At 40.5% G+C, this 16091-nt stretch overlaps 1 protein-coding gene across 1 annotated transcript; it reads left to right on the top strand.

Annotated features, from left to right (window-relative positions):
• The first annotated feature begins 595 nt into the window (after nt 1-595).
• Nucleotides 596-3063, top strand: LOC140321542 (tigger transposable element-derived protein 2-like). Its single transcript, XM_072398260.1, has one exon. The coding sequence runs from the start codon at nt 1090-1092 to the stop codon at nt 2737-2739; it is 1650 nt and encodes a 549-aa protein (XP_072254361.1). The 5' UTR covers nt 596-1089; the 3' UTR covers nt 2740-3063.
• Nucleotides 3064-16091: the final 13028 nt, after the last annotated feature.

The following is a 16091-nucleotide window of genomic DNA, read 5'->3' as shown; positions in this document are numbered from 1 at the left end:
TTCAGCCGACCCAGCTTGTATTTTATAGACGTGCCACACGATAACTTGTATCTGCTGACTGTCGGTGTCTGCGAATTAAGTGAACGCACTTCCCTAAGCTCTCAAAACACAAAAGGCGCTCTCAGTTACTAATCATCAACACACCTATCAATTTACCGCTTCTCAAACATCTGTTACCATGGGAACCCGCCGCACTGTCCTGACGTGCACTTACCGATAAATGTAACCGGCATGCAACAGAACAAAACAACCGTCTGTATTCCAGGGGGTCCGGCGTATGTATTGCACAGAGCGCAGGGGGTCCGGGGTATGTATTGCACAGAGCGCAGGGGGTCCGGGGTATGTATTGCACAGAGCGCAGGGGGTCCGGGGTATGTTAACACTTCCGTCGCCGGGGTAAAAAGGGAACATTCTCTCCCCTCCGTATGCATTGCGGAGGAGGAGGATTTCCCTTCAGGGGGCATCCCTGGTGGGGCGGAGCCATTAGGGCGGGACTGGAGAAAGAGTCTGGCCTAGTGTGCTCCTGCCCACCCCTAAATTGGCCTATCGGCCAAAAAAGATTGCTGATCTCTGTATTACACAGAGCGCAGGGAGCCGGGGCCCTCGGAGCACACTCCAAGATGAGCCGCTAATTCCCTCAAAGCTTGCTCCATGACGTCACAAGCTGCCGGACATCAAACGCTATGACGTCTGCGGCCTAAATCTGATTGGCAGGGGGAGCGCGCGCCGAGCACATAGCTGTCACCTCTCACTGATACAGTGTATCAACTTCTCACACCGCAGTGACGTCAGCATGACGGGCTGAGGAAGCAGCGCCACCTGCTGGAGGATGAATGTCATCCCTACAGCGACACCTGCTGGAGGCTGAATATTCCTACAGCGACACATCGATAATCCGGTTCCTTCAGATTTCCGGCTTGGATTTCAGGCCGCATCTATATTATATGTATTATAAATATAACTGCAAATATTACACTATTTTCTGGAGGCACCATTTATGTTTTCATCCCGCTGTACACCGGAATCATCTATTGGGTCTTGCTTGCACGTGCTTTCCTTCTCATTTATTTGCTGCTGTATAGCCCCATTATGGATTCAGCAAAGAAAAGCGGTGTCAAACGTAAACATCATGCGTTATCAATCGCACAGAAAGTGGAAATTCTAAAAAAACTCGATAGCGGCATGTCTGTGCAAACCATATGTGACATATACGACATCGGCTCTTCAACGGTGTATGATATTAAAAAACGGAAAGAAAAACTGCTAAAGTTCTTTTCTGACAGTGGATCAAAACAGCAAATGTTTGTGAGGAAGTCAATGGCGGAGGGAAAAAGTTCAGAACTGGACCAAGTTCTCATAACCTGGTTTAATCTTCGTGTACGTGAAGGTGTGGAAATGTCGGGTGATTTAATAAAGAAACAAGCCAAAGCGTTTCATGAACAGCTGGGATTGCAACACAAGTGTGATTATTCAGAAGGTTGGCTGCAACGTTTCAAGTCGCGACACGGTATACAGTTTAGTGCGTTGTTTGGTGAAAAACGTTCAGCAGACATAGATGTGGCTAGTGAATATGTGGATGAATTTGCGAAGTTAGTTAGCGATGAACATTTAAGTCCTGAACAAGTGTACAATGCTGACGAGACTGCCTTGCTTTGGAGATGTACGCCCAAAAAAACCACTGAGGATGCAGAATCGCCATCGGAGTTTAAAGCTTCGAAGGATCGCGTCACGGTAATGTGCTGCTCTAACGCTGCGGGTACCCATAGATGTAAGTTGCTTGTTATCGGGAAAAGTTTACATCCGTGGGCCTTCAAGGGAATGACACAGTTTCCTGTCCATTACCGTGCTAACAAGAAGGGGTGTATTACCACGGATATTACATTGGATTGGTTTCAAAAATGTTTTGTTCCTGAAGCTAGGGCTCACTGTAACTCGGTTGGACTGGACCCTAAATGCAAGATACTTCTCATTTTAGACAATTGTTCGGCGCATCCAAAAGCCGATCTTTTAGTGAACGATAATGTTTTTGTCGTCTACCTCCCACCCAGCTGCACTTCACTAATTCAACCACAGGGCAATGGTATTATCCGTTCTATGAAGTTTACGTATCGATCCCTATTCATGAGGTCCCTATTGAGTTCCGTTAACTCAGGCACCCCAGTACAGAAGTTCATAAAAGAATTTACCATTAAGGATGCGGTGTACTGTGTTGCCAATGCCTGGAAATCTGTGAAAACATCAACACTGAAAAATGGATGGAATAAATTGTGGCCAAGTTTAATGGATACTTCCTTTTCTAACGAAGACAGTGAAAATAATTTTTCAGGCGTTAGGGTTTCCAAAGAAAAGCAGCTTATACAGGAACTTCTTGATTATGTTGAAGATGTAACTAATCCTAATACCAAGGAGCTTTCATCGAGGATAAATGAAGATGTTTTAAGAGAATGGATGGATGTTGATGATACTGTGCCTCCAGTTTATCATTACACTGATTCAGAAATTGTAGATATGGTTAGAAGTCTGGAGAGAAATACCCGTACAGGTGATGAAGATGAAAGCAGTGACGAAAATGAGGAAGATGTAAGAGAAAAAATCTCTATCGACAGGTTAATTACATTGACAACTGAACTGCTGGATGGACTAGAGCAACAAAGTTTTGTAAGTGAACAAGAAATCATGAATGTTTACTTGCTTAAAGATAAACTTATTAGAGAAAGACCCAAGTATATGAAACAATAGAAACTGCACGATATATTCAAGAAAAAAGCTAGAAAGCAGTACGGAGCAGCAGCGGTGTCCACACTTGATAATCCACTGCCATCAACTTCAAGTCAACCAGATGTACTGTCACCACCATCAACATTTCCTCCATAAAATGAAGCTGTTCCTGTTGCTGAGGATGCTGTTACTGTCAGTCATGAAGATGATCATCCTGCTATTTAGCTTTCTTTCGAGGGTACAGTAATGAATAAAATCCTGAGGCAATATTTTGTTTAGTTGAACTAAAGTTTTGTAAAACTGTTTTATTTAGTTGGTGAACATTAAAATTTCATTTAATTTTCATCTAGTGTTATTTTATTTTAATATATACAGCATATATAACTGTAAAAAATCCAGAATCCTCAGGTCCAGGGGTTGCCGGATTTTTGAATGTCAGCCTGCACTTACCTTTTAACAATTATGCCGAATAGACACGGGAATGAGACAGAAAAACGTATGGATGCCCAAGTCATTGTGAGGAAATAGACCACAGACCACCTATAATAAGGGCACTGACCTAGATAGGAGCATCTTGAGCCTCTGGAAGTATTACTCCCTTGCAGATTTTGCTTTTTGTATGGTTTTAGCCAGTCAATCTTAGAAGAACCTGGATACCCCTTATGGGAGACCAAAAAATAATAAATGGATTGTCTGTATTTCATCAAGACACAGTTTTATCTTTATACTCTAGGTTACGTACACACTTCACACGTCCAGATTATCAGACGAGAATCTGACGTATGTACAGCGCTCGTACGACATCCCATTTCCATATAACAGTGCAGTATGTACAGAACTCATTCATGCATCTTTCAATCTTTTGTTGTTGGAAAGTATCGTGAAACATCCTTTTTTGTCATCTTGTTATAGAAGAACAAGTCTAGGACCAATGCCTCAATAAATGATAGGTCATAAAGTGCTTCCTGTTGTTCAGGCCAATATTGGAAGGCATACATACAAACAGTCCCATACTCTAAAAAGGATAATCATGAGTGATAAAAGGACAAGGAATATGACAAATTATACAATTTACTATTGAAGAAGCTCATAAAATTATGCATCTGTTCTTTCATTGACTTTTAAAGACTGCCTAATTACTGACCTGCTGAAATATACAGGCAAAGTGTAAATATACAAAATAAAACTCATTTTATTATCAAAAAGCTGTGCCTTGGCTAAGATAATGTGATCAGTCTGCTGCAAGCTGGCAGAAGCATTTCTTCATTTTAGACTGCAACATTTTATATTTGCTGCAAGTTACAATGTTAGAGAGGGGGCATAGGGAATGGTCTGTGTTAAGGATGCCAGTGATGGGTCCAAACAAAACTGATATCTGGAAAAAGTCTGGATCCTGCCATGGTACTGGGGAGATTTGGAGTAGATCTGTGCACAATGCTGGATTGCAGATCAGCCACTGGAACGCACAAGAACAAGAAGCAAAATTCAGGATAAAAAATAGGTAAGCAACAACCAGATAGCACAGGTACAAATTTACCTGAGGGCTGAAGTCTGGGCCAAGGTTGAGATAAGACAGGCAACAAAGGTACAATAGAAGAAAGGAAACAAAGCCAACACAAGCCAGGGCCAGGTACAAGATTAAGCACCGCCAGGACACAAGCCAGGTCTAACACAGGAGAGAAGTATAGGTCAGGTCACAGGAAGAGCTAATGATCACCGTGATTGGTGCCAACCTCAGATGTGCAAGCATGTGCATTAGGTTACATACACACGTCCAATAGTTCTCGTCCGATAATCGGCTCAGGGCTGATATCGGACGAGAATCTGGCGTGTGTACAGCGTCCGTCGTCCATCGCCTGAACGACCGTCCTGGCGGATCCACGGACGATAGACGAATTACCTTAATAGAAGCAAAGGGGGAGAGCACGCAGCAGGGTGCCGCTCCGTCGCTCTCCCCTTCCCCTCTCCATAGAGCAGAATGGTGCTGTATGTACAGGGCTCGTTCATGCATCGCGCAGTATTTAGTCGCTGGAAAGGATCGTGAAAGATCCTTTCCAACGACAGTTATTGCACGTGTGTACCCAGTCTATGATTTCCCTATGCATTACATCAGGGAGAACCTCGTGTTCTATTGTCCATGAAAAGTCAGCATGACAGGGTAACAACTCACATGAGATGTTGTCACTCTATAACAGGATGTTCCTAAACAATGACAATGGCAAAATTGTTAAATATTACCTTAATAAAACATGCAAATTTAAAAACTTCATCTATGAAATGTTACTAAATGGAACAAAATCTACTATGGTGATTGCTTGCATGTGCTTTTTGTCTATCTCCTACTGCTGCAATTTGGCATGGAGTCTCATTGGGAAATGTTTGCAGATGGCATGGCAGGAAGATGGTTAGCTTGTTCACCTATTATTTAATTTCCTATTGGGGCCAGTAGGTCTCTATTAAACACAACAGGCCTGATTTATTAATGTTCTCCAAGACTGGAAAGGATGTCTAGGTGACCCAGCAAACCTGGAACGGATCTAGTCCAGGATTGAAAACATTTTCCAGCTAATAGCGAATGATTCCTTTCCAGATTTGCTAGATCACCCAGGTTTACCTATGATAATCTATCTTCTCCATTCTTGGGCAGCTTGAACAAATCAGTCCTGATGTGACAAAGCCAGATTTCTACACATCAGGTCAAAACCTTTACTGTAAACCTGCAAAATACATCAAATTTATCACAGCTGAAAGAGAATCGCGTTAATTTAGAAAGTGACTTGAATGGCAATGTGACTCATTGGCAGTGAATTACTGACTTTCACTGTTGCTAGGCAACCCTTAAAGCCCTGCGCCATGACATTGGGCCCTGTCTACCTGCAAGGCTATATTACCTTCCAAAATCAGGAGGCAATAAGACAGAAAAGAAGGGGTGGGAGTTCTGTTTTTGGTCAATTAGCGACCGGGAAGATGACGGTGGAATTTTACAAAAACAAAAAAGCCTTGTGATTTCTCCAGAATGTCTCGCACAGCCCTTCATGTATGGAGAGACAGCTGAATGATGATAATGCTTGGCAAATGCTAAAAAGCTTTAAAAAAAAGCAAACAAACAGCAAGCAAACTGTGATTTTGTGGTCTGACGGCACTGCAGGTGGGGTTGGTTATCCAGGCCGATGGACTGCAGAATAATAATGTGCAGAAATATAGCTTTTTTTTTTCAGTCTGAAGGGAACCTGTCACACAAAGTTGGCGAATGGTTCACTTATAGCTCTTGAGCTCACTTAAAGTTGTAAAACTACAAGCCCCAGCATAATATTTATATCTCCAATATGGTAAAATAAGTCCTCCTGATACTCCTTTCAGAGAAGTCAGACTAAACAAGTCAAATTGGGTTTGGGTTGATGAGTAAATGTAAACAGTTTATAGAAGCAAAGTGATGGATGGAATACCTGTTATATGGGTCGAATGTGCTTGCACACCGCATTAGAGGTCATTTTCCTTTCTTCTTTGAATTCAATCAGAGGGTAGATTACAACAGAACTAATGTTTATAAAAAAAATGATAAGTAGGCTGCTCATTATTGCAAAGAATGTCTCTTTTGCAATAAGATAAATTTACCTGCCTGATGGCCATTTTAGAATTAAAGTCACCCCCTTTCGCTGGTGCTGACATATTCCAGAATCCCCAGAATTTTTGCCGCAATGATATCACCCCCATGTATGTGCACAGGAGTTCATTCCATACAGACAGTTGGAGTTGCACATCGACCATTAAAAATCACATGTTCAGTGCCTATGTTTTTGGCCGTGTGACAATCCCTTGGAAATACATTCAAGCCACAATCTCACCACAAATATTGGAGAATTAGAAAAACAACACTTCCATAAATTGTTTTTTATCCACCATTGTACTGTTCATATGGCTTGTGTTGATTAAACTGTTTATTTTTTACTGTGGACACATATTACACTGAATCTCATTAACATGGGCAATAAAGAAAAATCTGAATATTTTTTTTAGTATACCTAAAGCCATAGATGTTTTTGTTTTGCACCAGTGAAAGGGTAAACCGCTCTAAGATTTATTCTCTGTGTCCTATAAGAACTATGACTGTTTTGAGATTCAAAACCCAAGCACATTGCCGTGCATTGCATTTGGCAGCCCATCATACCACAGTAATGGAGTACATGATACGCTTTTGAAAGCACAGTGTAAAGCAACTCACATCAATGCATTTTGCTGCTGATGTGCATTTGTTGTGTGCACTAACCCATCACTGTAACTAGAAACCCCATTGAAAGATTTCCTTTGTTTTTGCCCTTATTGTCTTTGCCCTAAAGACAGTGATCACCAGGACCAATACAGAAGGATGTAGACTATTGCGCTATGCAAAATATAGGCCTGCTTACCTTTTTGTTTCAATATATTGAGTCAACAATCCTGAAGATTTTTGGCTTAAGAACGGGTTTTTAAAACACCTGGAACCCTATATTTATCTGCCTTCCACTCAATGGAGGACAGATAACTACCTGCCTTGGTGCAGTCATCAGCAACCTACAAAACACTGAAAGGGGAAACCAGCAAATTTAATAGTACGCATAATAGTGTACTTCAATAGAGAGAAGCACGATATTTAAGAGAAAAAGTACAAACCCTTGCCTGTGATAATACTTGGGTGGCCTGACCCCTTTTTATACATATAGGTTGAAAAGAAAGGAACAAAAGACAGAGAGCAAGTTTTTTTTGGACAGTGATATTAAATATATTATTTAAAAACAATTGTTGATAACAATATGTACACTAACATTTGACAATATACACAAAATTCATAAATATATTGGGCCGTGCCTTAACTCATTATATATGATGGAAGTTAAAGGTCTAGACAAGAGGTAGGCAAACTCAGGCCTTTAGGCCGGATAAGGCCTAGCCAGGATTCCAGTCCAGCCTAACACCCTCCTAGTTATTTATTGTTGGATCCGGCCTAATTGAATTGTCGCGTTATCGCGAGTGCCCATGATATCAGCAAATTCCCGCACAGTAACCCCAATTTCTATGCCTAAAGAGCAGAAGCAACGCGCAGCTACCAGTCTCCGGAAGGTTGACCTCGAATGTTGTGTCTTCAACCCTGAATCGACTTCATCCAACGCGGCAACAAAGCCCTGTGTTTAGTGTGCAACTTTTTTTCATCACTCACAGTATAAGTTTAAACTAACATTCTTTCATATATATAATAAAATTAAATAAAAGCTATACATATAGACATATCTAACCATATTTCTCTTACATCAACTTTTTCATTAGCTCTGCTTCATGCGTTGGGTAGGAACCGAAAATATATGTACTTCAACTCCCCCCATACCATACATGGGTAGGATGTAAAGCATAAATACAGGTTAAATAAGTCAGTCAGATAATTATCTGTCTAGACATTGGCCCTTACCCCCATCACATATATCACTGCCCAATATAATTATTTATTTTGTGTATATTGTTAAATGTTAGTGTATATATTGTTATCACCATTTGTTTTTGAATAATATATTTGACATCAATGGCCCAAAAAATCAGTTCTCTGTCTTTTGATTCTTTTCAACTCCAAATAGTCTAAGCTAACAGGACCCTAAAAGCACTCAGTACGTTGGGAAAGCACAGACAGCATTTTAGCAGGATGATCCTGCAGTGTTTAAGGAGGAATTGTAACCCAGTGCAGTAAAGCACTCCCCTGTTATTACACATACACTGTTCTGCACAGTAAACTCCTAAAATCCAGGGCTATGGGGGTGGTTTATGTGAGCTGTGACAGTGGAGTAGAAAACTCCAGTCAGATTCCCAAGGTGTATGGGGACATGTCTGCTAATAGAGGAGCTGTACCCCTAAAAGTGCATTGCTAATATGTAACCAGGCACAGGGGTGGCCATGTCAATTTGCAGGCAGAGTTTTGTGTACCTGGATTTGTGTACCTGAATGTGTGCAACTGACAGTGCAGGTGCTGTTACTGCTGCGTAATGAGATGAACAAGCAACAGAAGAAAATTAATAAAGATCAGAAATTGGTATAAAGTATTGATATTAATAATGCTTATTTACAAAATTAAAACATAGTACAAAGGGTTGTACTTTATCCTTAGATAAGGGCTGCAGATCACAAACCTGAACACATAACATATAACACACATAATGTTCAAGACACAGAAGGAGGAAATGATCATGTAAAGCTCTAAATGCAGATTTATTTTGCCGGAGTTTAGCTTTAATGGACTGAGCACAGTATAATACTGAACAGGTTCCTAAATGTTTCTAAAGGAACCTCGAATGAAATGCTGCCAAAGTAATACTGGATAAGGCATAAGCATGGTCTGGGAATGTCTTGTTCTCCTTTTTCAGCCTAGTCTTGTCTTTTTGTTTTAAACCTTTTCATACTGAAAGGGTATTTCTCCCTGAGGGGACATGAAATAGTCTGCAAAGGTGTTTCTGACCAGCATGCCACTAGCAGGCCCTCGGACGGTGCTCCATGACACATCATGCAATGGATTACTAAGGATGTGCTCAAACACAAAACCATCCCTTAAAAGCACCACGTTATGCAGAACACAGGCAGCCTTTATGATGTCCTCCACAAAGTTGGCTTCTAACTGAATGGGAGCATAGAAGACCCGCCATTTACTGGCCAAGATTCCAAAGGCTCCATCTATCATCCTTCTAGCACGGATCAGCCTGTAATTGAAGATTTTGCGGATGGGAGTTATGTTCCTGGTGGGGTACGGTCTTAGGATAGTCTCTGAAAGTCCAAAAGCTTCATCGGCAACAAAGACGTATGGCATGGGTTCACCACTTGACCCGGGCAGAGGTTTGTATTCCGGCAAGTTCATTTTGGCTTCTTTCAGCTTGCGACCCAAAGTAGACTTCTTAAAAATACTACAGCAGCCAGTGGATCCGTAGGGACCCACATCTATTGTGATAAAATTGTACCTACTGTCTACTAATGCCAGCAATACAAGGGAATGTTTACTGGAATCCCAGTGTTTCTTCCCGCTATTCGGGGGCATTTTCATTCGAATGAAAATCTGCAGCCCTGATAGTAACTAATAGCTGTCAGATCACAGCATTCATTTCAGCTCTCGGTCCTATCTGCACCATCCAGAAATAACTAAACAAATAACAGCTGTATTTGCACAGAGGGTCTTTGCAGCATGGGAGTGACAATGGACAAAACTAAAAATATATCATGCTTTTAACTTTAAAGCTGCTTGCAGCCTTCTTTTCAGTCTCGCACAGTTGTACAGGATCCTTGCATGTATTAAATTTGCTTACTCTAATTTTATTGCACACTCTTTCTCAATGTAAATTAGCAAGAAAGAACCGGTCTCATTTAATGGCTGGAGGAATTCTGGATTTCAGGTTTGTCAATCATGCAAGCTTAGTGTCCAATGTCGGCGCTACCTAGGGTGATCTGTTTTTTTCAAGATGCCATGTACACCTCCTCGTATCATCTGCCTACTTCACAAAAAGAAGCACATGGTGGCTCAGAGGTTAGCACTTTGCAGCGCTGGGTACCAGGTTCAAATCTCGGCTAGGACACTATCTGCATGGAGTTTGCAGGTTCTCCCCGGATTTGCGTGGGTTTCCTTCCACATTCTAAAAACATGCAGTTAGGTTAATTGGCTTCCCCCAAAAATTGTCCTTTAACTGTATTAATAACAGGACTATGGTAGGGACATTAGATTGTGAGCTCCTTTGTACAGCGCTTTGTAATATGTCAGCGTCATATAAATACTGTGTAATATTTAATAAAGATCCAGTGGTGACCTAAAAGGATGAATAGGAAAATATAAAGGTATTTTTTAAACATTTTATTTGCATAACGATGAGGTGGGTGGAGGTATCAGTTATGGAAAACGCAAGCAGATTAAACTTTAACTGAATTTGCTCCCAAGCAGAACATACTTACCTTACATTTGCCCCCCTCTGCTCTGTGTAGCCACCAGGAGCAAGCTTTCCTGTGAGGCTGCTATCTGAGCTATAGCTGCCAAATCCTTCTCCAAGTTCGGAAGTACCAAGTATTTCTATTCGCTGCTGAATGGAGCGGCTATAAAGTAAAGGACAATTTTGTATATGCATTGGAGGGGAATAGAGATTAGGGAAAACCTGTATAAGCGAGCTTTCTGCTCCCTGAATGTATTTTCTTTTGCATATGATATAATTTTCTTTACGCCAACCAACATACTTTATAGTGACGCAGAGCCGCTCCTCGGGGGATATGGCCAGTCTCATCTGCGTGTCGCTCCTTATGAGGGCCGGTCTCAGGTACTCAAGCAGCTCATCAAACGTTCCGATAGACATTTTGAAGTAATTGAAGAACCTCTTGGGACATTTTCGCAGGTCGCCATAGCGGAGGTGAAACTGTCCCTTGGAAAACCTCTGGCTGGTCAGCGGGTGCACCCAGTAATTCCTCACCGTCTCCCGTCTACGTTTCCTTCTTTTGTTCACGACGTAACCCAGAACCAGCAACCAGAACTGTATCTCGTGGTCCGTGGACATCTTGGGACATCTCAGCTCAGCAAATCTCCATCTTGTCCCTTCCATGGAAGTAATAATGATTACAAAGGGGCCATCCTGCAGCTTTTCTCCCAGACACAGACCCGAAACACATGGAAAAGACTGCTAGCTACTGTTCATTAACGTGTCCGCAACATAGCGCTATATTCTCTGACCTGGCAGCCATTTTTATGTAGACTAAACTTGGTGAAAAGCAAACAGGAAGCTCAGGAAAAATGGCTCCTGAGATAGAGACACAAAAATTATAACAAATCGCCCTCTAATGGTTAAGAAAAAAAAACATGCAAAGATTTAACTATCTAAATGCTGGAAGAGCCATTATTATTATTATTATTATTAATATTATTATTATTAATAATAATATTAATTTTACTAATGTTAATAAACAAGATTCATATGGCGTCAACATATTATGCAGCGCTGTACATTAAATAGGGGTTGCAAATGACAGACAAGATACAGACAGTGACATAGGAGAGGATCCTGCCCCGAAGAGTTTACAATCTAAGATATATATAAATGGACAGGCAAATATTAAAAGTGCTATTTAATATAGTAGCTTGGACCTAAGCAAACTCATAATGTGCAATATACTTAGACTGCTCCTTGGGTTACAATGCTGAGGCTTCCTTGCATGGTTTTGCTGTTAAACATTTTGCATAAATATTTTGCATATTATAGGCACTTATTTTTGTGTGTTGACATTTAGTGGACAGCCGATTCAAATGATTGGGTGGCCTGACCCCCCTGCAGAGAAGTACAGTGTACAAAGCAGGTGGATATGTGAGCCCAGCTTTAGATGTATTAGTATTTTAATCATAATATACAGGTAGTTGTTCTTAAGTTGAATTAGTATGAAAGTTGAAACAGGTACATTATTTTAATAAATGCAATTAGGACAGATGTTTGTCTCAACGAGTTGTCCGTATGTGTGATGTCCTTAACCCGGGGACTACCTGTAACAACTAAGTGATGGTTGGATAGTTTGGGTTTCCAACTGGATTTGGATTCCAATTTTTAATATTCTGACCTTGGAACTTGGAATTTTGGCAGTTTGAGTTTTGATCCAAGTCCAGGTACTGTGTGCATGCAGGAAAATCATCCAATTACATTACCTCGCCATGTCTGTCTCTGGCCAGGGCCAGCTTGCAGAATAAAAAAGGGAGAGGGGAAGAAAGTGTTTGCTTCTAAACACATTTGCCAGTTTTTCTCATATTGTGACTGTTAACCAAGTGAAATCACAGCACATTTTCCCCATTGTAGTATAAAAATTCCCCTTTTCTCTTAGCACAATTTAAGGTGAGCAGATCAGAAAAATGGATACACACTTTTCCTCAAAAATTCCGATTTCCAGCTTTGAATTCTTGAATCAAGAGGCCAATATCTGTTTTTCTGAGGATCTTTTATAATGGTGTTTTCTTATTTCAGGCCCTGGACAATTTTCCACTGTTGATGTACATTTTAGCAGCAAAGACCGTGCTGTTGTGTTTGGCCTTTGCCGGCGCCAAGATATACCAAAGTAAAAGGATTGAAGCAAAGTTAAAGCGGGAGCAGGAAGAAAAACTGAAACGTCTAGCTGAGGAAGCAGAGAAAGATGAAATTGATAAAAAAGAAGATTGAGGTAAGAAGCTGGGGCTTATAAATGTGACTTTTATATGGAGTAATCACTGGACGGGGGGCAGAAATCCTTTTATAATCAGATGTAGGATTGGCCTTTATGATGGCCATACACATTACAATATAAAGGGGCAATCTCCATAAAAGCACCTTTACTAAAAATATATAAACTGAGGGTAAGGCTAAAACATTATTTCAGCTGGTATCCAATCACAGAGGCCATTGCATTTTAGTTAGTTTTTGGTGTTGCCAGATACTGTTGGCCCATCACCCATACGCCGCCATCTTTTCCTCTTCTTCCGGGTTCTTCTTCCTACGTCACCCGACCCAGGCGTAAGATCGGGTGACGTAGGTCGGAAAGAAAAACTTTGATGATCTCACTGCGCATTTTTCCCCACAACAGGGCTCCTTGGCCTGAGATGCTCGGGCATGCGCAGAAGGAGCCCCCAAAAGCCTCCCGGGATGTGTGACGGAGGTATCCCCGGAGGCTTTGCGCTCCCATTCATTCTTGATAGCCTAGGGGGGTTGTCTACCTTTTTATGTAAAGTTAAATTTCTGAGTTTAGGTACGCTTTAAGGCAAATAAAAACACTTTCTGCATACTAAACCATTACTGGAGGTTCAGTTCAGTGTCCCCCCCCCCCCCAAAAAAAAATAAATAAGAAAGGAATAAATTGTGGCTTACAGTCCTTTGATGCGGTGGCTGTATTCTTTTTCCTTTATTCTCACCTGGAGATCCTGCCAGTCCCACAGTGATATGGCCTGATAAGAAAGGAGTTGCTTAGGACTATAAAACACCATGCGCCTGAGCTCACCAAGATTGGGGAAGATAGACTATTATGGGAGAACCTGGATGATCTGGCAAATCTGGAATGGATTTCTTTAAAAGCATTTGCTTTTAGTTAGCAAATGTTTTCAAACCAGATCCATTCTCAGGGGTTAGCACTCCGGCCTTTGCAGCGCTAGGTCCCAGGTTTGATCCCCAGCCAGGACATTATCTGCATGGAGTTTGCAGGTTCTCCCCGTGTCTGCGTGGGTTTCCTCCCATGTCCCAAAAACATGCAATTAGGTTAATTGGCGTCTCCCTAACAATTGACCTTAGACTACATTAATCACATATGACTATGGTAGGGACATTAGATTGTGAGCTCCTTTGAGGGACAGTTAGTGACACGACTATAGACTTTGTACAGCGCTGTGTAATATGATGGCGCTATATAAATACTGTATAATAATAATAATAATTAAATCAGGCACCACATCTCCATAATATGATGAGGAGGATTCTAAAGAGTAGGGAGGATTCTGTAGTCCTAAAACTAAATTGCAATGGGCCAGATTGCACTGATTTTTGCATTTTTTTTTTTCATTTATTTTACCATTACATGCCCGGGAAATTTAATAAAGCAGTAAATGTGATTTAAAAAATTTTCACTGGTGGTGAATCACAACCTGGAAATTATACATGCAGTGAATGTTTACTGAATATCAGATTCACAGTTTTACATTTATTCCTCTTTAAGGCACCTGGTCATCAAATCTCGTTATTGTCATTTAAAAAATCATTTATATATATTCTACAGCTTCCATAATAATGGCTGACGATGCCACTGGATCTAAAATAGAACACTATTATTATGAATTAATTATATACAGTATTTATATAGCGCCAACATATTACGCAGCGCTGTACATTTTTTCATTAGTATGTTGATGAGGGTGAAATGAGGAACCAGAGAAAGCAAATATAAGCAGAACACACTCAGCTTTAAGCCTAAAAATATATGTAAAACATTTTTCAGGTTAGAAAAAGATGACCATAGGTTCAGACTCATGTCTATGCTGGTCCATCTCTCCCCAGGCACTCTGCCATCCAGCACAATCCTAATCATGTGCATGGTCTCTTTCAGGGACACCAAGCCAAATTAAAGTAAATTCTGATTACTTTGTGTATTTTATTCATGTATAACTCAGAAGGTGATGCCATTTTTTTGTATTCTTTTCAGATGGATTTCGGAGTTTGGTTATATCTTCTCTAGGTGACTTAAGATGAACGGATTGCGGAAAGATGGTGAAGATTGAGGACTCCTATTATTAGTTTTTTTTTTCTATTGCTTTTGTACGTAATAAATTGCATTTGTATAACTGTTTAGCTTTTTATGCGTCTCAGATTTAGAGGCTTATTCTTGCTGTGGTGTGGGATGTGTACATTTGTATAGAGTTCTTCAGATCCTCTATTCTCTCTCTGCATAAAATGAAGACAACCACAGGCCTCCAACACATACAGTTAGGTCCATAAATATTTGGACAGACAACTGTTTTCTAATTTTGGTTCTGTACAATACCACAATTAATTTTAAATGAAACAACTTAGATGCAGTTGATCTGCAGACTTTCAGCTTTAATTCACTAAAGCCTTTTTTTTTAACACAATCACTTCATTTCAAGGGGCTCAAAAGTAATTGGACAATTGACTCAAAGGCTATTTTATGGGCTGGTGTGGGCAATTCCTTCCTTATTTCATTATCAATTAAGTAGATAAAAGGCCTGGAATTGATTTAAGGGGGGGGGGTGCTTGTATGTGGAAGATTTTGCTGTGAACAGACATCAGCATTATTATTAATAAATTACTGTATATAGCTTCGACACATTACACAGCACAATAGTTATATTACAGTAGAACATAATAATACAGTAGAACATTGGCGCTATACTAAACTATACTATGCTAAATACTGTTTAATAATAATATTAACATAAATTCTGACCACTATGCTATGCTGCACATTACATATTCAGATCCACGTGTTCAGTTTCAGAAGTAGCTAACTGCTAGGGAGTCCCCAAATATTTTAATACAGTTCTTCAGGTCCCTTTAAACATACCTCCTATCCAGTGCTTTATAGCTATGTACTTGTCTCTCCCTAACCACCAATTACCATCAATCCTGCAAGTTAGAATCTGACTGTAGCTTTAATAATCTCACTTCTTGATAAAACAGTTATGCATAAAGATGTAAATTATTTTCAGGTAATCTCCCATGACTGCCAATACGTGAGAAGCAGCTTTAATCCTCTCCTTGCAGTTAATCCACATGCTAGCTCCAGGCCAGAGAAGCTTAACCAATTCATCTTAACTATGCAAAGCCCACACCTAGCATGTGGCTGGGAGTCACACTGCGACTACGAATCATGACCAATTA

Source organism: Pyxicephalus adspersus, chromosome 1 (genome assembly GCF_032062135.1).
Source record: "Pyxicephalus adspersus chromosome 1, UCB_Pads_2.0, whole genome shotgun sequence".
Lineage (NCBI taxonomy): Eukaryota > Metazoa > Chordata > Amphibia > Anura > Pyxicephalidae > Pyxicephalus > Pyxicephalus adspersus.
Note: the sequence above shows the minus strand (reverse complement) of the source record. Positions and strands in the feature narration are given on the sequence as shown.

What these genes read in the sequence shown, in the direction of transcription:
- LOC140321542 (XM_072398260.1), top strand. Translation starts at nt 1,090, where the DNA reads ATGGATTCAGCAAAGAAAAGCGGTGTCAAACGTAAACATCATGCGTTA.